The following is a 24,903-nucleotide window of genomic DNA, read 5'->3' on the forward strand; positions in this document are numbered from 1 at the left end:
GGAGCGCCTAACAGTTGAGCCTGAGCTAGGAGCATCTCACACCAAGCACTCTGCATCCCAAGCAATCCAGGTGTCACAGTTGCTTAAAAACATAGGGGCTGATTAAACAAATCACACATCTTCTTAAAGAAGATATCTAGATCCAGCATGGTATGCCTTACAGAAAAGGAAGAAAATCTAAGTAGAGAGTTAAGTTTTAATTTTTTTGAGAACATCATATTATATTATTTAATATCCCTCCAATTATAGAGGAGATTTTTGGAATTCAACTATCCCATATATCATTTAACCCAAAAGGACATCATAAGTAAGGGTGCACAGTCACACAATTCTGTATGCTCTTGATAAAATGCAGATGACTACAACCTGATATATATCAGGTTAAAGATGAAAATCAGAAATTAATATAGTAAGGCCGGGGCGTGGTTGCATAGTTTGTAATCCCCGCGCTTGGAGGCAGAGACAGGAAGATCGCGCAGGTTCCAAGTTAGCTGCGCTGACTTAAGAGACCCTGTTTCCCAATAAAAAAGTATAAAAATAGGTCTGGGAGTGTAGCCCTGAGCTAAAGGGTTTCCAGGAACCTCAGTACGACCAAAAAAAAAAAAAAAAAAAAAAAGGAAAGAAAGAAAGAAAAAAAGAAAGAAAGGAAGAAAGGAAGGAAGGAAGAAAGAAAGGATATCACATTAACACAATAAAAATAAAACATTTCAATTGAAGTGGAAAAGTCACTTGGCAAGTTTCAGTGTCATTTCAAGAAAAAAAATCTGCTCAGCAAAGAAAAGAATAAGAGTTAATGACTTCAAGCTGAGTAAAGCCATGTGTGAAACCCTGTAGTGAACATCAGGCTCAGAAGATATTCCTATATTAATTAGAACAAAGCAAAGATGACCCATTCCCAACAATATTATTCAATACGGTACTGGGAGTCCTGGGGAAAATTACTAGGAAAAGGGAAGAAGTAAAATACATCCAGGTTAGAAAGAAAGAACTAGACTTACCTCTGTGCACAGATAGCATAAACCACATAGAGAAAATTTTAAGGCTTCTACCAAAACAACTGTGAGAATTAAAATAATAAGTTCATTCATAGAAAATTGGATACAAAGTCAACAAACAAAAGATAATAATTTTTATAAACTAACACTGAACAATTTAAAAAGCAAATTAAAATAATTTCATTTATACCTCTACCATTTTATATCCCATTGAGATGTATGACTACAAATCACCAAAACTAAATTTAAAAATTTAATTTACGCCGGGCGTGGTGGCGCACGCTTGTAATCCCCGTGCTTGGGAGGCTGAGACAGGAGGATCGCACGGGTTCGAAGCCAGCCTCAGCTACTTAGTGAGGCTTTCAGCAACTTAGTGAGACCCTGTTTCCAAATCAAATATATATATAAAAAAAGGTCTGGGAGTATAGCCTGGAGGTAGAAAGCCTCTGGGTTCCACCCCCAATACCACAAAAAAAATTAATTTATACTACCACCAAAAACAAAGTACTTAGAGAATAACTTAATCAAAAGGTGAAAAGTTTAAGAGGTAAAATACATCAAGAATGTAAATGACAATAAATGCTATTGAGAAATCATTACATAATGTAATCATTACATAATGTAATCTCAAAAGAAGTGAACATTACTGAGGGTCTCTCACTTTTTATTTCAAGTTTACTAAAAAACTACAGTAATCAAAACCATCTGGTATGAGTTTAAAGACAGGCACGTAGATCAATGATACACAGTAAAGTGCTTTTCAGTAAGGTGCCAAGACCATGCAATGGGGGAAAAACAGCATTTACAACTAATGGCTCTGACAAAAGGGGACATCTACATATCAAAAAATTAATACTGACCCGTTTATTACACTACATACAAAAATTAAAGATGATTTCAATTCCTAAACATAAAATTAAACTGTCTTTTAAGATGTATTTACTTGAGATCCTAAAAGAAAATCAGGGAACTAAGAAACATGAAATTTCTGGTAAACCCCAGTGGAATGATAGAATGGAACAAGGGAGGGAGATGGATCAGGAAAGGAATCTGATGAAGGAAACACTTCACGGACCAAAGTATACACACAAAATTACCAATGTCAGTCTCAATAATCTCTAACAAAAGGCACAGTGGGGTTGGAACTTGGGGGCCTCACCAAGTACTGTGTATGTGTGAGTGTGGGTATGTGTGTCTGTCTGTCTATGTCTCTGTCGCTCTGAACTTCGTCATGATGTATGATTATAATGCACCAGTAAAAATAAAAGACACAATTCTGACAATTCTCAAGTAAATAAACATTAAGCTGAAGATTGAAAAAAATCTATATACTTTATTTCACCCAAGTAAAACTGCTCAAAACAAAGATACAGAAATGCTACTGAATGCAGATAGAAAGAAGAACTATTTTAAATAAGAAAAATAGGACTAAAGAAAGATGCAATATTTATGCATATTTTGAAAGAAAATATGCATAAATGTTTATCTTGTGTCTTGATTTAGAAACACTTTTCCAAAATTTCTAGAAATGAATTGTTTTCTGGGTTCGGACCGGAAAGGCTGGTATGTCTGAAGAAGATAGAAGAGGAGACGCAGATTCAAGTGTGATTCATCTAGTGTTGGCTCCATTATCTCACTGACCATCTGGGGGAACAGACAGCTACCCATGTCCAAGAGTGCAAGAGTGGAAGCAGTGTCCTCAGGAAGGAATGGCCAAAAGTTCAAGCCAGAAACCTCTGAGGAATGAGGCACCCAGCGGCTCATCTGTCAGGGGAGTGCCTCAGGCCTGATGCAAGTGTCAGTCCTCAGGACTCTGCTAGTTCTGTGTGCATGGGGAAAGCTGGCTGTGCCACCCACACCCTCACAGGGTCTTCCTCAGAGGGCGTGGTATGGAAAATACAAAGAAGGACCTTTCAACAGAAAAAGGAATACAAGTACCATATAAAAATAAACAGAGCGGTGCTACAGCATCTCATGCAGATCATGAGAAAGCTCGAGCAGGGGATCCGCAACGGCGTAGAGCCCCCATGAAGTATGTCTAGCATTCCTTTCTTCAAAAAATTATTTTAGGATTATTTGGATCAATATGTATAATTGGAATTTTATGTATAAGCATTTTAACTAAAACTGATGGGCAGTGGCTTATGAGAGACTCAGACAACAAAGATATTTTTTCCCAAGGATAAAATTTGGGCCAAACATTAAGTTCCAACTGACCTTAGTTTGGGCCAATGTATAAGATTAAGTCAGCCTTGTGAAGTGAGACATAGCATATTATGATTATTTAAATGTCTTGCACCCTTGCCCTGATCTCTGTAAAAAATAAAACTTTTCCCGTCCTTGGAGTTCCTGCTTGCATGGCTATGCCCTTGCTTTTCTGCCAAAAAAGAAAGTATAAAAATTGTAACAAATCCTGAGTAAAATGGAGACGTTTGAACCTGATCTCGTGTGACAGCTCTTCTCTCATTTGATCTCAGTTCTTCTCTCACCAACACACAAATCTCGACTCTTGCTAGGGCTGGACCCTGGCAGAGTGGACTTTCCAAAGAGCTCAAATAAACCAACTTTCAACTAGAGAAATATTATCTAGGTTAATGTTCCTACTGTATAGTAAGTAAGCTCTTCTCAGAAATAGGTTTTCTCTCCCGATGTGCCTGGTCTCAAGATTGCATGGTCTGCTCAGTTGTAGAGCTAAGCTCAACCCAGATGAACAAAACAAGGACAGGACAGTCACTTCAAAGAAGTCCATGAGAAGGTGAAAATGTGAAATGTCATTTGATGTGTGATCAGAGGAACACATTAACAAGACGAAGTAATTCCAACAATTAAATGTCAAATATTAATAGTCAAATATTGAATTAAGCATTTAATGAGCTACATTTTTATTATTTCAAGAAGTCAATCTAGCTGTATGAGAATAATTATTCTATTCTTATTTTAGATACTTATATTAAGAAGGAGTCATCAGTGTTTTCTCTGACTAGTATACCAAACCTCTGCAGCCAAACCACCATTATATTAATGACATTATCAATGATTTACATATTAATATTAATTAATATTATATAAAATATAAAAAATCTAATAAATGTATATAATACTGATATACTCATAAAATATTCATCTATTAAATGAATAATATTAATAGGAAAATGGATATGACTAAATGTTAATGGAAAAATAATTCTGTATACATGATGATGGTAATTTTGTTTTATATGCATAAAGAAAAAGATGTATTTTAGTTTATATGTAAAATACACATTTGTAAAAGGTCTAGCAATAAGCATACCACTGTTATTGCTACATATTTAATTTTTATATTCTTCTGCACTTTACTAAATTACTAAAATAAAAATATAATAGAAGAACATATTTAAAAATATTTTATTCACTCTATTCCTTTAACAAAATGAAGTTTTTTGTTTTATTTTCTAGAAAACAATATACCCAAAAGATATAAAAGTCCAGTAAGTACATGTAGAAATACTCTATCAGAAAGCTGAGTTTAAATGATATTTTAAAGGAAACAATAAACCAAATACCTGACATGATAAATGCTTTTTAAGATCTTAGATTTTATTACTGAAAATAGTACTTGCTGCCTATCATCTTGTTAACTTTTGGAGCCAGATTCTATTTTAAAAATTGACTTTTTAAAAACTCTTGAATAGAGTTTTATTTTTTGAAATAAAAACATGAGGTCAGATACAAAGTTAAGGAATGCTTACATTATAAAATATTTTTACACATACACACAATCAAATTGTACTCACCCATATAAAAGAACAAATTATGTCACTGCAGAAAAATAGGTGGAACTCAAGAATATTATACAGAGCAAGATAAATATTTGTCCTCTTTTTTCATATAAACTCATTTTACTAAATATTAGTGATCATTTAAAGAAAGTTGAAGCTGGGCGTGGTGGCGCACGCTTGTGATCCCAGCACTCAGGAGGCTGAGACCAAGGATCGAGGTCCGTGGACAGCCTCAGCCTCTTAGTGAGGCCTCTGCAACTCAGTGAGACCTGGTTTCAAAATAAATAATAAAAAATAGGGCAGAGGGTGTAGCTCGGAGGCAGAATGCCTCGGGGTTCCACCCCGAGACCCATGGGGGGAAAAAAAAAAAGAAAGTTGAATTAAATTGGGATAAATGGATTGGTGGATATAACAATGATTTATTTGGAATTGATTTAGTAAAAATAAATTTAGTGCAAGGCATGGTAGCACATGGCTACAATCCCAGTACTTGGGAGACTGAAATAGAAGGATACAGATTTGAGGCCAACCTCAACATCTTACTTAGTGAGGCCTTCAGTAACTTAGTAAGATCTTATTTCAAAAATAAAAGAGCTGAGAATGTAGCTTAGAGGCAGGGTGCTCCTAAAATTAAGCATTACCAAATTCACACACACACATACACACACACACACACACACACACACACACACACATGCACACGCATATGCACACACACACACACACACACACTATAGTTAGTAAAACCTAATACTCAACAAATATGTTTAGTTTTGGGGGTGAGCATTGTAGTAGGAGTCTGTGGAAGAAGCAAGCAGGCTGCAGGAATAGAGCCGCTGCAGAATGACACTATCATGGGAAGTGATGAAAATAACTCACATTGCTAAGTATTAGAGTTAGATGTGAACAAACATATTCTAAGTAAAGGAAATGCAGATAACTTCTGGACAAGAACTCAGGATAGAACCTCAAGTTGTGATGTATGTGGCCACCTTCACTTCTTTTCTTAACTTCTTTTGAGAATGAGAGTCTAAAATGCCCTCAGCTGAGCAACTGTGAACTCATTAACATTATTACTGAAAGTCCTTAGTGGCCTTTCATCTATCTACTTAGAGCAGGCATGGAGGTGCATTTCAGCTGAGAGAAGATTGCAAATTTGAGGCCAGTATCAGCAACTTACAAAGACCCTGCTTCAAAGTAAAATATATATATACTAAATGGCTGGGGTTGTAGATCAGAATTGGAATGTGCCTGGGTTCAATCTCCAGTACCAAAAACAAACAAGCAAAAACTGTTCTTAGTCCAATTAATTTATACCTTCTCCTAGGTACTATGCCCTTGAAAATCTTTCACCTAGAGAATGCTCAGTATCTTGAACTTTTAAAAGAAAAATGTTTTTCCTAGTTCCCAATTCCTTAGAAATAGAAGGAGGCAAAGTCACATACGTTAAATTCTAATGACAAGTGTCATATATTCTTTCATATGTGGAAGCTAGAGAGAAAATAGGAGCCAAAATAGATTTTAGATAACTGAGGAGACCAGTAGATAAGTGGAAGGGGGTGGGGAAGGAGGTGAGGAGGGGAAAAGGAGATCTGAAGAAGAATATAGTTGAAATAACACTATGTCCATATATGAAGCTTTCAATACCAGTCTCTCTAACATGTACGGGGAGAGCTGAGGGGGGCAGCGGGGTGAGATCCGAATGGAAACAGCTAAGTGCTGTGTGCATGTATGCTTGCATCAATTGAAACCTCGTTACGATACACAATTACAATGCTCCAGTAAAAGTCTAAATATTTTTAAAAGTATAATGAAGGAGGATGTTCAGTCCGAAGGAGAAAGAGTAGAAGTTAACAGAAAATGAGGAGGGCAAGCAGGGATCAAGAATGCTGACCTGTACCTGTCTGCTGCAGGGCACACTTTCCAAGTCAAATACAACCTGTCTGCTATAAGCACTGCACTTCCAGACCAAGAATCCAACTACTGAGCAAGGTGAGCAGCTGTTAGTGGTCTCTTCTTGCTCCTGTCTGTAACTAAGCCAAATATATCTTGTAGAAGTTAGTGCCTGGAGCATTTCCACCACTGTGAGCATTGTGAGACCATGTTGACCCCTGGCCATTATCATTAGACAGAGTGTTAGAGTGAGGGACCCTGTGCAGGCCCAATGCTACCAGACTGCTGGAACAGGAAGATATTGAGAAGATCTGTGCAGGAGGAAAGGCAAAGGGATGGAGAAGATGGGGTTATGACTGTACCACTCAGTCAATATCAGAGTAAGTGTTTTGAATTGTGGTGCATAAAAGTTAACAGATAATTCCCAATATCAAAACTTGTTAAAAATTTAACTTCTGGTGGCTATTTTTACAAGAGACAAACAAGGCTCTTCTAGGGAAATTCTGCTCACATGACTTGCTAAAATAAACTCCAATAGTTAAAATAAAAATAAAAATATGATTGAAAATGTTTTCATATACTACACTGCCTGCCTCACCTTCTTTATTCTGATTTAAGTGAATCGCTCCATCATTGATTTTTTTCCATTCACTGCAACACATTTTTAGTAGACACCTGGGTGTCTGACACTCGAATTTTGGTGTGTAAGAAAAAACAATGAAGAAAACAAGAACCCACAGGTGGTGCTGAAAAGTGCATCTAAGGACTGAGAAGCATTTCCTTCAGTGCTGTCACACTGCCAATTGCCAGCACTGTGCTGCCACCTCTGATCACAGCCTGTGGTCATTGTCACTACATCTCCTTTCTGTGAGCTTTGATTTTGTCATGACCTTCAGTTCACCTACAGGCTTTGCTGAGCCTTTTCCAAGTGGCACACATAGCAGAATTTTTCCCCTCTGTTAGCTTTTCACAACCAATACCATTATAAAAATATAATAATATAAAAATATAATAATTTGGTTTTTAGAAGTCAAGTTTTTCATCTAACAGAGTTGATCTCTATGAATTAAATAAATGACTCTGAAATGATTGTGTAAAATTTAAGAAGGTAAGTGAAGTACCTGCTAATTCAACTTCAATAGCTAATTAAATATTTTCTCTCACTATGAAAGAGCTCAAACTAAGTTCTGTTTCTGTATAAAGTTGTTAATAACATGTCTAGGAAGGAGTAGGGAGCAGAGTAGGATCCAGAGGGAAATACTCCAAATGCTGTGTGCATGTGTATTTCTATCACTGAATCTCTATGACATATCATCACAATGCACCCATAAAAGCACGTTTTAAGAATGTTCTGTGTGTGTGTGTTTGTGTGTGTGTTTGAGTGTGTGTGTGTGTGTGTGTGCAAGTGTGTGTGTGTGTGAATCCTGAAAGCCTGTGATAATCCCATAGATGGCATTGATTATTCAGGTATATTTGTACTTGGGGGTAGAACTTGGGGGTTTTCTACTTCCAGGCTTCACCCCCAGCCCTATTTTATAGTTTATTTGGAAACAGGGTTTCACTAAGTTGCTAAGAGCCTCACTAAGTAGCTGAGGCTGGCTTCAAACCTGTGTGATCCTCCTGTCTCCCAAGCTCTGGAATTACAAGGGTATACCACCACACCTGGCTTAATATATTTTCAGTATTAAGCAATGTGATAAAAATATTTATAGTTACTCACAATATACTTTTCTCACCCTCCCAAAGAAGATAGGAAAGATGAATACTAGCCATACTCACAGTTTTATTTCCTTGCCCATAAGGACTCATGAGACTCAGCTCAGGAGAAGGGGATGTAATCAATGACATAATAATATTTTAGGAATGGGATTTTTTTTTTACCTTGATAAAGGGGCCAGATATGCTGGCCCCACTTCGTCTTTCATTTATTTCTTCTCCTGAAAACTAAAGTGGTATTTGAAATTGTAGCCCTAGGGTTACCATGAAGTAACAAACCTAAGGTCAAAGCCAGCATTGTGCAAATGGTAGAAAAAAATAGTGTGGATAGATAGCAAATGTTCTTGATGGAATCCTCAAATCGCTGAAACAGTCAGCAAAGGTTACCATCTCCAGCATTCTTCTCAAGTGGTGGGAAAGACAAATATTTTCTCAGATAGTACGTAAGGTTTCTCTTAAGGACAGAATCATATCATACATTCATGTTACATATATATATTATATAACCATAATATATACCCATAGTATGCATAAAGATATTTTACATTTCAAACTTTATATCCTAATACATGGTACAAACAGAATACAAATAGGAAAATACAGAGGTAAAAAGAGGTTTCTTTGCTTTTCCTAGTAGATGACTTTCTAAAAGTGTCAGATTAAATCTGTATTTCTTACTTGGGAATGATTTTAGTCTTCTAGAAGGAGAAGATGATTGGGAGGAACTAAATAAAGAAAAGCTAGTTTAGGGAGAGGTTTGCATACCACTCCCTGCTCTCTTTCTTATATATATAAAATGGAAAACCGAGTAGATTTTGAGCTTTTTTATGATTTAGTCACTACTAGTGTTATGGTTAGATATATAATGTTCTTGAAGAGCTTATGTATAAATGTTCAGAGTTGAAGTTATTAAATTATGAGGGTTACAATCTCATCAGTAGTTAGATCCACTGTAATGAATTTACTGGGTAGTAACCTAGGCAGGTGGGGTGTGGCTGAAGAAGGTGGGTTCCTGGGGAGTTTCCTTAGGGACTGTGCTTTTGTCTTTTTTTGTATGTGTGTGGTACTGGGGTTCCTGGAAACCCCTCTAACTCCAAGCTACACTCCCAGACACCTATTTTTTATATTTTTTATTTGGAAATAGGGTCTCTTAAGCCTGGCCCCAGCACCGGCCTAACCCCTCGGCAGGCTCCGATCCCGGCCTTGGAGGCCCCAGCACCGGCCTTGCCTCATGGTGAGCTCTGATCCCAGCCTTGCTGGCCCTGGCACCGGCCTAACCCCTCGGCAGGCTCCAATCCTGGCTTTGAAGGCTCCAGAACTGGCCTTGCCTCATGGCAGGCCCAATCCCTGCTTCACTGGCCCTAGCATTGGCCTAATCCCTCAGCAGGCTCCAATTTCGGCCTCAGAGGCCCCAGTAGTGGCCTTGCCTCACAGCAGGTTCCGATGTCGGCCATTGGCCCTGGCACCGGCCTAACCCCTCGGCAGACTCCAGTCCCTGCCTCGAAGAACCCAGCACCGGCCTTGCCTCACGGCAGTCTCCGATCCCGGCCTTGCTGGCCCCAGCACCAGCCTAACCCCTCGGCAGGGTCTGATCCTGGCCTCGGAGGCTCCAGCACTGGCCTTGCCTCAAGGCAGGCTCCAATCCCAGCTTTGCTGTGTCCATTGCCGGCCTCACCCCTCGGCAGGCTCCAATCCAAGTACCCTCTTTGCCCAACCAATTGTCCCACGTTCTCGTGGGTGCATGGTGGTAACATTCTGCCTCTGGGGATATTATTTCAAAGGTTCCAGGTGTAATGCATCAGATCTCTGCCTCCCCTGAGTACTGGCCACTGCCATTGCCACTGCCTCCACCATTTCAAATCTTTCCCAAGCTCTTTTTCCACTCTGAATGTTGTCCAGTGTTCCTAAGCATGCGTGACAGTAGCATTCGACATTTGGTGTAATTTCTCCAAAGAAATAAGGTTGGTAGGATCCAATTTCTACCTCTCCTGAATACAAGTCTCCACCGTCATCACGTAGACTGCTTTCAACACCGCCTTTCTCCTTGGTCTCCGCTAAACTCTCTCCTTACAGGTGATGTCCAAGATTCTTAACAATATAGAGAAACAGCAGTCCTCCTTCACAGGGAATTTTTCCATAAGTTCCAGTGCATTTGGATAAGTTTTGTCTGCATCTCCAGTATCCTGGCATCCGCCATGGCCTTCTTAACCCCTCTCCGATATTTTTCTTTTTTTCTTTTTCCTTTCCTTTTTTTTTTTTTTCAATAATAGAAGACAGTATGTGTGGTTTGAGGAGGTAGTGGGGTCAGGCACTCAGTAGAACTGTGACCCAGCCCGGTTTCCCCATGGGTCCAGCGTGCTCCACATTAATCCGCTGGGGGCCCACAGTCCCATGACCCGGGCCCCGACTGGTGTGCCCCGCGTGACCCCTGCTCGGGACCCAGGGTCTTACTGGGCTCAGTTCCTCCAGGGGTCTGGCATGCTACGCGCAGTCCGGGCCGGGGCCCAGTGTCCCATGACCCGGGGCCTGGCTGTTCCAGGGTTCCTGCATGCCCTGCGTGACCCCTGCCCAGAACCCAGGGTCTTACTGCGCCCGGTTTCTCCGGGTTTCTGGTGTGCTACGTGCGGTTCGCCCCGGGGCCCAGAGTCCCGCGATCCGGGCCCCAGTTGGCGTGCCCCGCACGACCCCTGCCTGGGACCCAGGGTCTTACTGCGCCCGGTTTCTCCAGGGGTCTCTATTCTTTGTTTTGAAACAAAGTCTCACTAAGTTGAGAAGGGTCTCACTAAGTAGCTGAGGCTGGCCACAAACCTGCAATCCTCCTGTTCCATTCAGCCTCTATGGTCAATTTTACTATTAGTGAGTCAATATTAAGACAATATTATTAACTGCACATGACTAAACATGTCTGTAATTCTAGTATTTGGAAATCTGAGACAGAAGGATTGTAGGTTTGAGTCCTGCAAAGGAATTCAGCAAGACTTTTAAAACCCTTGCAAGATCCCATTTCAAAGTTAATAATAATGGGTTTCAGAGGTAGAATGCTCCTGAGCTCAATCCTGGTACTAAAAATATGTATGTTAACTAAAGTCAATACTTTATACATATTTATGTAGCATTTGCCAAATATTCCTTTTCTTTCTAAGAGCAAATCCAGGTAACAAAATGTATCATGTCTTTTTAGCTCCTCTTGGTTAGGGCAGCTTCTCAAATTTCCATTTGTTTGAAGGTATTTTTGGTCCTTAAGAGTAGCTGATCCCATGTTTTGTAGAAACAGTTGAAATTTATCTAACTTTTTTTTATGATAAAACTAAGATTTTGTATTTTTAAAGGAATGCCAAAGGGCCAAGGACTATTGGCAAAGGGCCATTTTTTATTACATCTTTCCAGGGGATGTATTATCATTCTAACACTGCTAATTTAACTTCACTTGACTAAAGTGTTTTCTGTTATGTTCCTCTGCCACAAAGTTATATATGTTCCTTGTTTTGTTTCACACATTAGAAAAAGATCATTATGCATGTGTAAACAAAGTTATGAATGAAAATGTATTTAGTATTTGTAGATATTTACTACATATACTAGCATCTACAAAATTATGTTTGAATTTCTCTTTGTATTACATTTTTCTCAAAGATGTAGAGAAAATATTACCTTCCTATTAATGCTTAATGGATTATTTATCTCTAAAATAATATCTTAAAGACTGTGGTATTTGGCAATTGCATTAAAATATCTTATTTGAACATTATTATTATGTAGTAAAGTAAGAATGGTAAAACCTCACTTTTTGAAAAGTAAAGACACTAAGAAACTGAGATTTTTTTAAAAGTGTTTAGTGTGGCTGACTTGCATTGCCTTTTCTATATTTCCATTGATGAAACTAGTACAATAACCAGGTTTTCTGACTCATAACTTTCTTTAAATGTAAAGTACATATTTTATAATTATATTGATTTTTATTTAAACTTTGAATGTTATTCATTATTGCTGTGACAATGTATGTTATTATAAAACATAATTCTTGATTAATCTTCATAATAAAATATAATATTATTGAGCACTTCTAGTAAGGTTTAGTAGGGATACACAAAATCTATAAATACATGCCAATACAATAACAAATCCTTAAGATATCTGATTTAACAATAATGCCAATAACAAAACCTTAAATATTTGATTAATATCTATTTATTCTAAACAGTTTTATATTTGGTGTCAGGGACCAGGACAGGAAAAAGTCTCAAATGATGTAGCAGAGAGGAGCCAGTGATACTTCTATTGAAGAAATAGAAAGTAGATTGCAACATATAATACTTGCTTCTATATATCTGAGTACCTGCTAGTGAGAAAGAAAGTTAAATTGTAGTCTTTCCCACAGCAGAACTAGTACAAATGGACAAAGTTACAAGAAAGATATTTATTCAGTATAAGAAAGTACTATCTAATATTGAGCTGCCAAAGAGTCAATTGCTACATTGTGAAGCAATATAGCTTCCTAGTCATCAAAAAATTTCCAGTAGAGAGCCATCTAAAGGAATCTTTACAGGAGATATTTCTTCTTCCTAGTCATCAAAACTTTCCAGTAAAGAGCCATCTAAAGGAATCTTTGCAGGAGATATTTCTTAATTGGAGGGGAAGATGACATACATAACCTCTTCAACCCTTTCCAATGAGAAGGTCTTAGGAGCCGATACATCAATATTTTCTTAAAACAATGAAAGTTGTGTTCATTATAAATGTGTTCAAAGTATCTGCCTTCATATATAATACATATATGTATATAATACATATTATAGTCCATTCCTGGTCTCCCCAGCAGATTATTATTTTTATACTTGTTCCTTATCTCAGTAGTTATATGAAGAATGTTTATTTTGGGGAAAAATCACTTGTTTTTTAGATATCTCATTATGAGAGGTATAGATTTATGAGGGATAAAGGAAATTCAACCAGCTAATACAAGAGAGATCTAGCTAGGCAAGCACCGCTACTACTTTCTGTACACAGCCACTTTTCCCTGCTCTGAAAAGAAACAACCTGTATGTTCTAAGAACTTATCAGGAGTATCTGTGACTATTCAGCTTCATTGCTTACTGTAGCTGGGTATGAGGAACTGGGAGACCATACCCCCACCTCAAAATGAAATTAGAAAATGGGTGCAGGTTGAATGAGGAATCCCCATTATTTTCTTTCCTTCTTTTCTTGTTGGACTGAGTAGGAGTGTAATCATGAGCATACCCACTGCCCACGAGGCTGGGCTCTGAGAAAAGCTTTGCATTTCTGTAAAAAGAACCAAGAACAAAAATCCTGGGGTCCAGAAAGTCAAGTGAATCCTGGAAGAGAGGAAGAGTATGAAGGTAATATCCAAGTTCTATGGGTGAACTGAAAGAAATTCTGGGTGCAGTACATATGTGGAGACCCACAAAGAGAGAGAGACACCCCATGGAAATGAGACAGAACTCTTTGTTCTTAATCTTGCTATGTGGCTTGCTTGCCATATTAACGCCCAAGATAGTCCAAGAATGCTTCTCCTAAACAATATCCACATGGAACACCTCAAGTTCAGTAATATTCTCTTACTTAAAAAAGGGCCTTGCAGGTTCACTTGAGTTTTTTGTTTTTTGTTTTTTGTTGTTTTGTTTTGTTTTTTTGTACTGCGGACTGAACCCATAAACATTCTACATCCAAACTACATCCTTATCCCTATTTTCTATTTATTGCAAAACAGATTCTTGCTAAGCTCCTGAGGCTGGCAAGTTTGATTCTCTTGTTTCTGTCTTCCAAGTACTGGGATTACATGTGCATGCTACCATGTCTAAGTTAAGGCTCTTGAGGTCAGAGGTCACACCTGCTTACCTGAGTGAGCCCTAAGACCAATAGCAAATGTCTTCATGAGAAACCTGGAGGAGGAAATCCAAAGAAGAAAACTGACAGACTTGAGTAAGGTGGTCTGGAGCCAGGAAGCACCAGAAGCAAGCACCAGATTCCAGAGTAGGCACAGGGCAAAGACATCTGGTCCACAGCCTTAAGAGCAAACTTCTGTTGTTTGTGCTGATTTGCTTGAGCAGATGTAAGAATATAACATGGTTCCATGCTGCTACACCACATAACACTGTGAAATTTGGAACTTGCACACTTATTATCTCCAGTTTCTGTGGGCCAGGAGTTCAGATGTAGCTTAACTGGGTCTTTTTCCCAGGTGTCTAGAAGGCTATATTCCAGGGTTGACCAAGGCCACAGTGGTATCTGCTTCCAAGGTGACCATTAATCCCACACTTTCAGGAACAGAGTCATACAAGGGTGTGAACACCAGTAGGTGAACCACCACTGGACTTTTGTCAACCTGCTTCTTAAAGTGGGCCTCATGCCCCACCAAAGATGCAGCAACCACATCCCATGATGACTGAATTATTCATCCCAATTGTGTTTATAATATTTAGCACTTTTTAAATTCTAGGTATTTAAAATGAGATTACATGGAAATAAAACTGATAGCTTTCTCCAGTACTTGATCATATATATTTCTAAACAAAAAAAATTAACAGAAAAAATTAACAGCATACACACTGTCCCACTTGCTTATTTTTATTGTTTTATTTTTGGCACTACTATAAACTCAACCCCAGGATTAATGCATGTTAGGCAAGTGCTTTACACATAAATTGTATTTCCAAGCCTTTTGAAATTTTTATCTTGAGACAGGGTCTCACAAAATTGCCCAGGTTGGCCTCTAACTTGCAATCATGAGATTATAGACATGCATTACCACACCTGGTAACTACTATTTCTTAGTTATGAATTTTATCTTTAAAAATATATTCCAGCCAGGCATGGTGGCACATGCTTGTAGTCCTAGCATTCAGGAGGCAGAAACAGGGGAATTGTGGTTCACAGACAATCACAGCTACTTAGCGAGGCCCTTCAGAACTCAGTGAGACCCTATTTCAAAAAATAAAAAGACTAAAAAATAGGGATGTAGCTCAGAGATACAATGCCCCTGGGAATCCATCACTGGTGATATGGTTGTGGTGATGCACATCTATAATCTGAGTGCTTCACAGGCTGAAACAAAAGGGTTTCAGGTTTATCTATTTGTAGAAAGATGAAACCAAACCCTTACTTTTCACTGTGCACGAGAATCAATTCAAGATGAACCAGAGACCAGAAACTGTAAAGCTATTAGAGAAAGGCATAGGTTCAACACTCTAACATATAGGCACAGGAAATAACTTTCTCAATAAGACATCCAAAGTAAAGGAAATTAAAAGAAGAATTAGCAAGTGGAATGGCATCATACTAAAAAGGTTCTGCTCAACAAAGGAAACCATCAAGACTTTAGCCAGACAGACTACAGAGAGAAGATCTTTGCCAGCCACCACTCTGATAGAGGATGAATACCCAGAATATACAAAGAGTTCAAAAGACTCTGCACTAACAAAACAAATAACCCAGTCAAGAAATGGGCAACTGAATTGAATAAACACTTCACAAAAGAAGAGATATAAATGACCAGTAGATACATGAAAAACTGTTCAACAGCATTAGCCATCAGGGAGATGCAAATGATTCCATCTAACCTCAATCAGAGTGGCAAGCATAAAGAAGTCAAATAACAACAAATTCTGTCAAGGATGTGAGGAAATAGAAACTCTTTTACACTTTTGGTTGGAGTACAAACTACTTCAACCACTATGGAGATCAGTGTGAATATTCCTTGGAAACCTGGAAATGGCTCTACCATAGGATCCAGCCATACCACTTCTGGGTATCTTTCAAAAGGGGTTGAAATGAGAGAACTATAGTAACATATGCATACCCATGTTCATAGCAGCACAATTTGTAATAACAATATGAAACCAACCTATTTCTCTAACAGACAAATGGATTGCAAAATTATGGGAAATACATACAATTGAATTCTACTCAGCAATAAAGAAAATCAAATTCATATCATTTGCAAAAAGATGAAAAGACCTGGGGAACATTATGTTAAGTGAGATTAGCCTCTGTGCTTCCTCTGAAATTCACATGACTTTCACTTTCACATTTTTACTGCTATAAAGACTCCCTTTTTTTTTTTTTTTTTTTTTGGTTGTACTGGGGTTCAGGTCTACACTCCCAGACCTATTTTTATACTTTTTTATTTGGAAACAGGGTCTCTTAAGCCAGTGCGGCAACCTGTGCAATCCTCCAACCTGTGCAATCCTCCTGTCTCCACCTCCCAAGCACGGGGATTACAAACATGCGCCACCATGCTCAGCAAGACTCCCTTTTTAACATTAATGTAGTACTTTGTATATCATGGCACACTGTAACCAAAGCACTTTTTAGTGAGAACTGATTAGAACCAAATAACATATAAGCAAAAAGGGATTCGAGATCAAGTAGATAACTTATAATGCAGCAATATTACCTCAACACAAATAAAGATCTCCTAGGAGCAGAACAGAGGACATGGGTGTTGTCTGCTTCCCTAAGTTTCATGGTGAGCACTTATTACAAGGATGAAAAATAAGCAGATGCATCTGTCTTCTACTTCATTTAGCTTAAAATGGCATCACTGTCTTCACTTTATTATGTATTTATTTATTTGTACTGGAAATTGAATGCTGGAACACTCTACTGCTGAGCTATATCTCCAGACCTTGTTTTTTTTTTTGTTTTGTTTTTTTTTTTTTTGAAACAGGGTCTCACTAGGTTGCTGAGGCTAAATATTTATTTTGGGTTACTTAATTAAAAGAATATTTTTTCTTGGTACTTAGGATTAAACTCAGGGGCATTCTACCTCTAAGCTACAATTACAGCCTTTATTTATTTAACAACAGGTTGCTGAGCATTTTGTAAATTGCTGAGGCTGACTTCAAATCTGTGATCGTCTGGTCTCAGCCTCCCAAGTACTAGAATTATAGGCATGTACCACCATTCTAAGCTAAACAGTCTGATGTTTAAAAACAAAAACCTATATGAAAGAGCATTGTTTAACTGATAAATTGTGCTGGAACTCTTAGGATAAAATGTCTTTCTTCTGATAATTTTTCCAGAAGTCTTCATGATGCCTCTGAAGGGGCTCATTCTCAGAAGGACAATAAGCAGTTGTATCAAAGTTAAATATGTATTGAAAAATTGTACAAATGCTGAGAAACTCTCTTGTCAGAGAGTACGTGAATCACTACTTACATTGTGCTTTGTGAGGTTTGAAATATTAGTTGCTATTGCTTGTAGCCAGTCAGCGGAGTCTTCAGCAGAGAGGCACTGGATAATCCCACTACATACCCCGTCCACAGCAGTGACTTGAAAGGCATTCTGCCTGTAAACAGGTCAGAATGGAGCAAAGAAAAATAATGTCATTTATCTATCTGCAACTTGTAACAGTATTTGTTAAAAAGCTTTTATTGATAACAATATGATAATTAGCTTTCAAATTTAAGCTTGGTTACTTCCCTTTATAAATATACATTTTTAAAGTGAAATAATAATAAAAATAGACACAGATAATATAAAATTTTAAGTTAGTAGGAAGCTTCTCAGACTTAGATAAATATGGACAATACTAGAGATGTAAAATATAAAACATGTAAAATGAAGAGAATCTAAGGCATTTCAGAAGCACTCATTTATCAGTTTGCAATACAAGATTTAACTAATTGTTTTGATGATCATCACCTCCTTGTGAGATCTGCAGATCTTCAATGGGAAGAGCACAAGCGTGATCAACAGCACGCAGCACCCACACAACCATGCAACTCCTGAGCGGCAGCAGACATCCATTCCTCATTACAACTCATACATCTAAAACATGGTTGGTTCCTCCATTTTTAAAAAAGAAATGTAATAAAACTTTTTCCATATAATTAAATACTATTAAAATTGAGTGAAAAAATAAAACATGTTTGAGAACAAGAGTTTTCTATTTTCTTTCTGATTCTAAGTAATGACATTCCTTTTTTAACTTTTTATTGGTGCATTGTAGTCATACATTTTAAGAGTGCAAAATGGTGGAGGCATATATGCCCAATTAGCCCCTACCCAAGTCCCACCCCATTCCCTTCCCTCCTTCCTTCTCATTTTTCCCTTAGTGATTGACTTTGATATGTTTGTTAATGTACATCATTAACATTAGAAAATTTTTCCTCTTCCCCCATCCTATCACCTCAAATTGCCTATTTGCTCATCTGTAGGATCTCTTATCCTTCTTCATCTAGAGTTCCTCCTATGACCCATTTTCTCCCTAGCATTCACATATTAGAGAGAGCATCCAATTTCTTATTTTTTGTAGTTGACTAACCTCACTTAGCATAATGTAATCTAGTTCCATCCATTTCCCTGTAATTGACATAATTGTGAGTTTTATGGCTGAGTAAAATTCCATTGTGTATATATCCCATAGTTTTATGATCCATTCATCTGTTGATGGACATCTTGCCTGGTTCCATACTTTGGCAATAGTGAATTGTGCAGGTATGAACATAGATATGCATTCATTAGTTTGGTAGTTTGGTTTCCTTTGTTTTGGGTAGATACCCAGAGTGGTACTGCTGGATCATATGGTAAGTTCACCCCCATTCCTCTGAGGATCCTCCATACAGTTTTCAAAAGGGGTTGCACTAATTTGCAGTCCCACTAACAATGTAGAAAGTTCCCACTTCTCCACATCCTCTCCAGCCTTTGTTGTATGTGTTTTGAATTATTGCCATTCTAGTGTGAGTTATGACATTCTTAATCTGTGCTGGTGTTGAGAAATTTAAGTAACACCAACTTTTTCAAAGAATGCAATGACTAGTCTATCTGCACGGTTCTTTATTGATGTTGTTTTGGTAAGGAAAATAAAGTGATGCCATTCTTTTTTCAAAGCACTGTCAAGGCCAAAGCTGCTCTTCCAAGTTTTATGATTTGATTTTGTTTTCTCCTGCATCAAGTGTTTAGATACAAACTGCAAAGACAAGAATAGATAGAACTCATAAATGGATGGGAGCTGACCAAATGTCTCAGACTTCAGAATTCCCTGTTGTGTCCTAGTGCACTTTAGAAGATTCATGAACTGGATTTAAATCTCAGATGATTATAAAGTGAGGAGACACTGTTGCAGCTTAGTCTTTGCAATGCATTGCAAATTAACAAAATTTAAAAATTTTAAAAATTAACAAAATTTATACATTTTTTTCAAATTCATAAAAACACCTTTCCTCTCTATTTTGAGTTTTATAATAGGGCATTTGTGGACATTAGACATTATTCAAAGCATAAATATGGTTCAGCTTCTAGTGAAGTCTCTGTTAACATTTCTTAGACCAGTTTCTATCTCAGAACCAAGCATGGTGAGGGTGTTGACCATCAGGGCACTTTGTACTCAGGTTATTCATTTTTTTGTAGTTCTTGGCATTTTAATTTTGAGTTATATCCCTAGTCCTATTTAATTTTATTTTGAAATGGGTCTTGCTAAACTTCTGCATGACAACCTCAAATTTAATCCTCCTATCACAGTCTCCCAAGTACTGGAATTCTTTTCCTGTACCACCACATCTGGCACTTAAATATATTTAGAGAAAGTGGTTTACAGAGCCTTGACAGAACATTTTCTGCTGAAAATAGGAAATTGTTCATATGGGTTTTTTTTTGTTTGTTTGTTTTCTCTTCAAGATACAAAAGTGCTTTTAGAAAATACAAGTATTATCTATCTCTGAAATAAAGGTCTTTTAAATTTGTGGCAAGGAAAAACCATTAACAGAGTACTAGAAATTTAAATGGATGTGTTTAGCTTTAATTGTAATGTTTAACAGTAAGATATTTGAAACATCCAGACTAAAGCTCAGCCATCCATAGAAAATAAGAATGATTTTGAGCTTAGTAATATACATTATTCCTGATTTCTAATTATTCTAAATGTTGCTTCATATACCTTAAAGTGTGCCTTGAATATGTTCATCCTTTCTGCTTTAAATGGCTCTTAGCATCTAGATATTCTTTAGTGGATTAAGGTCCATTCACTCAGAACAAATCTTCAAGCTATGTTATAGTAAAAGTTACATAGTATCCAAGTAGACTAATTCTGAGAGTCTAATCTTGTATAAACCTAGACCTATATGTTAATATAAAAGTTTTTACATTGTATCTACTTTTCAAAATTAATAGATACCCTTTCTTAAAGTCCTTGAACAGTTTCTTTGGTTATATATCACAAGGTATGCTATATACTGATTTAACAGGAATTTGCTGAGTTGGAAACAAATATTTTCACATATTGTTGAAGCTCTAGGAGCAATGATGCTTTAACTAACCATTACTATGCAGTCTTGCTTGCCATATTTTGCAGCAGACTGGCTCAGCTGGGCACAATAAATCTGGCACTGAGTCCGCTCTAGACCGAGTTTCTCAGAAAGATGGCAGAGGCTTTGGTTGCAGTTCTGCAGCCACTTATCTGCAGCGATTTTTTCCCTTTTTATGAAATAAACTCCTTTAAGTTCCTATTCACGGTGCTAAAAGTGGAGATTCCTCTCCGGGAAAGAATCTGACATGGACAAATGCCTCTAGTGAAATTGACACTTTATTACAAGAACCCAGAAAATTTATATACTTCACCAGTAAGATTAGTAGTAAAAAAAAAAAAAAAAGAAGTGTAATCACCACAAAACAATAGTGAGGGACATGTAAACAAAGTAAAAAAAAAAACAAAAAAAACCCACTAGTCCGGGCATTCAAGATTAGCTCCGATTAGCTTGGGATCCTGTGACCAAATCCAGCCCCCTGCCCTTGAGCCCCCTGCCCTAGCAGACAGGCAGCTCCAAAGGGCAAATTCCAGAAGACACAGGCATGCCCAGGGCTTGGAGAAGACAGCTTCTCATGGAATCTCCTTTAACTCATTTCGGAACTTTCTGTTCCTAGGGCTTAGTCCATATGGCAGGCATGGGGAGATATGACGATCCAAGGGGATGTGATGGAGGTCTCCCAGGTTTCATCCGCATTGCCATTTAAAGTCTGAAAGCTTAAACAAGCTCACAACACAGTTTAACAGATAAACACCAAAAATAACATGAAGTTTTTAGATTTAGTTGTCAGATGTACTTCTCTAGCTGCTGAGCACTTTTCCTCAAATGACAGGCTTATTAGAAGCCTATTCCTTTTTTAATAATCCTATTACAAACCCTCTGCAACTTCCTTTTCTTTTCTGATTACCCTGATTCCCTGATTCTCTCTTTCCCATTTGGGACAATCTTAGGATAAGCTCTTCTTCATACAAAAATGCTTTCTTATTCTCACCATATTTCCTTTTTTCACACTTACACATTTATTATATCTGTCCTTTGTTCTGACATATTCATTTCTTAACCACGTGGTGCCTGCCTCCCTGTTTTGCGCAGTGCACATACTGGGTGTAAAGGTCAAGAATCTTCCTAGCCTTTCAGCTCTATTGTATCGGGCAATATTGGCTGCTCATCAAGTAGGCTGCTTTCAAGTCACACACAAAGTTTATCTTCTCTGTATCTAGGCTGGATCACAAGGAGAGGGGTAAACAGAGGCACTGGTTGCCTCCCTTGCAAGTTTTTAGGGCTAATGACTTCAGCTGACTCTTACGGCGATTAGAATGAAGGTCAGAGATAGAGGGAAAATCTGCGTTTGTAATTGCTGTGACTGGAATGCTTCCACAGCATCTGAATTCTGACTAGATTTTATTACCATTTGAGCAAAGCTCAAATTTAGAGGCTTAGACAAATTACTAGAAAATTTATTTTCCACGGACTCAGTTTCTCTCACAGTCCTGATCTTACATCACCAGAGCAATTCATGTGGAAAGTTAAAAGAATCATTACCAAAAGAATAGTAATTATGAAAGAATATCTAAAAGTGGGGGTGTACTTTGGCCAGAGACAACACTTCCCTTCAGGGCTCTGCTTTCTTTAAGCTTAGCCAATTTCTTGCGTGGGAATCACACGTAAATGCCGAGGAAGAGGCGGCAATATTTTATTCTTTGGTGACCAAATAATCATGTAGAAATATCACTTCATCAAATACCTGGGAAGAACTGCAAATATTCTACTTTTTTGAGCATTTAGAGATGTAGTTATGTGACTTGAAATAAATAATAAGAGTCAATATTCTTATTTTGTCTTATTTACTTTTTAATTTTTTATTGGTGCATTGTAATCATACATATTAATGAAGTAAAAAATGGTATAGGCATACATGCACACATCATGCAATTAGCTCTTACCCAGATCCTGACCCCTTTCTTCCTCCCTCCCGCCTTCTCATGTTTGGCTTAATGATTGACCTTGACATGTTAGTTAATGTACATCATGTGCATTAGGACATTTTCCTCTTCCCCTTTCCCATCATCTTAGTTATTTGTTCATCTATAGAATTTCCTCCTTTGTCTAGAGTTCCTCCTCTGACCCATTTTCTCCCTACCTTTCCCATATTAGGGAGAGCATCTAATTTTTTATGTTTTATGACTGACTAATTAAACAGCATAATGTCCTCCAGTTCCATCCATTTCCCTGAAAATTAGATAATTTTGTCTTCTTTATGACTGAGTAGAATTCCGTTGTACATATCCCATAATTTTGTAATCCATTCATCTGTTGAGGGACATCTTGGCTGGTTTCATAGTTTGGCAATTGTGAATTGTACAGCTATGAACAAAAATATGCATGCATTTAGTTTGGTAGTTTGGTTTCCCTTCTTTGGGTAGATACCCAGAAGTAGTATTGCTAGAAAATATGATAAGTTTGTTCCCATTTTTCTGAGGATTCTTCATACAGTTTTCCAAAGTGTTTACACTAATTTGTGATTCCACCAACAATGGATTAGATTCTCACTTGTTCACATCCTCACCAGCATTTGCTGTTCTTTGAATGATTGCCATTCTAGTTAGAGTTAGGTGAAATCTCAGGGTAGTTTTGATTTGCATCTCTCTGATTGCCAGTGATGCTGAACATTTATTTCATTTATTGGCCATTTGAATTTCTTCTTTTGTGAAGTGTCTAGTTTACTTGCCCATTTTGTTGGATTATTTGTTTTTTAATGCTGAGTTTCTTGAGTTCTCTGTATATTCTAGATATTAGTTTTCTATAGGAAGAGTAGGTGGCAAAAATCTTCTCTCACTGGCTCTTGGTTGAGGTTCTTGATCATTTCCTTTGCTACACAAAAGCTCTCCAGTTTAATGCAATCCCAAGTATTGGTCCATCTTTTAGTTTCTTGTGCTTTTGGAGTCTTGTTGAGTAAGTTTCTACCTGTGCCCATGTGTTGCAGTGTTGGACCTATGCCTTCTTCAAAAAGCCTCAAGGTCTCTAACTTCCAAGTCTTTGATTTATCTTGAATTGACTCTTGTGCAGGATGATAAAATAGGGTTTATTTCTATTTTTCTGCATATGGTTAACTAGATTTGCCAGCATCATTTGTTCAAGAGGGTGTCTTTTTATTTTTATGTGGATCATATTAAAAATGTCATACATTCTAAATGTGCTTGGTGTCCTCTCCCTCCTTCTTCCCTTCCCCCTTCCTAAAAATGAGTGTCCAGGATAACCATGCTACATTCATACTTTTACACATATCTGGATGTAGCTCCTCCATTAATCAACCTCAGCCCTCTTTATCTCCTACCATTCCATTTAAGCTTTGCTGAGGTTTCCCCTCCATTATCTGTTGTCCCTCTGGTATCTTTTTTCAGTGTATTTTTTTGGGGGGGTCTCTTTGTCAAATTGTGTGTGTGTGTGTGTGTGTGAGAGAGAGAGAGAGAGAGAGAGAGAGAGAGAGAGAGAGAGAGAGAGAGAGAGAGGCACTGGGGATGGAACCCAGCGACATTCTACCTCCGAGGTACAGCCCCAGCCCTTTTTTATTTTTTATTTTGAAACATGGTCTCCCTGAGTTGCAAAGGGCCTCACTAAATAGCTGAGGCTGTCTGTAAACCATAATCCTCCTGTTGAAGCCTCCCAAATGCTGAATTATAAGCAAGCGCCACCATGCCCAGCTGTCAATCATCAATTGGCTATAAGTGTGGGGATTTGTTTCTGAGTCTTCTATTCTGCTCCACTGGTCTATGTATTTGATTTTGTGACAGGATTATGCTTTTTATTATTATTATGGCTTTGTAGTATTCTTTAAAGTCAAGTATTGTAATTCCTCCTGCATGGATTTTGTTGCTGAGAACCACTTTGCTATTCTGGGTATTTTTTGTTATTCCAAATGAATTTAAGGAAAAATTTTGATGACAATTATTCTGCCCATCCAAAAATATGGGGGATCTTTCCATCTTCTAAGGTCTCTTGGTTTCTTTTTTAGTATTTTATAATTTTCTTTGTAGAGGTCTTTTTCCTCTTTAAGTTTATTCCTAATTATTTTTTTGTGGGATATCCTGAGTTGAAGCGTATTCTGGATTTTGTTCTCAGTGGATTAGGCCTGTAGTTTTTCTTCCTTGATCTGCCTTTATTTGGTTTTGGTATTAATGTGGAAATGGCTTCATAGAATGTATTTGGGAGAGTCCAATTTTTTTCTATGTCACAAAATAGGTTGAGGAGTATTGGGATTAGCTCTTCTACAAAGGT

General features: G+C 37.6%; 1 protein-coding gene across 2 annotated transcripts in view; it reads right to left on the reverse strand.

The window, feature by feature from the left end:
• The window catches only part of SNTG1 (syntrophin gamma 1), a gene marked incomplete at both ends in the record, with an annotated part of 256,536 nt that overhangs the window by 130,843 nt on the left and 100,790 nt on the right, over nucleotides 1-24,903 (reverse strand). For both annotated transcript variants that reach the window (XM_080694666.1, XM_080694665.1), the window contains one exon: nucleotides 17,543-17,672. In XM_080694666.1, the coding sequence (XP_080550792.1) occupies nucleotides 17,543-17,672 (130 nt within the window). The remainder of the gene's footprint in view (nucleotides 1-17,542; nucleotides 17,673-24,903) is intronic.

This window comes from Muscardinus avellanarius (assembly GCF_963383645.1).
Source record: "Muscardinus avellanarius genome assembly, chromosome: 4".
Lineage (NCBI taxonomy): Eukaryota > Metazoa > Chordata > Mammalia > Rodentia > Gliridae > Muscardinus > Muscardinus avellanarius.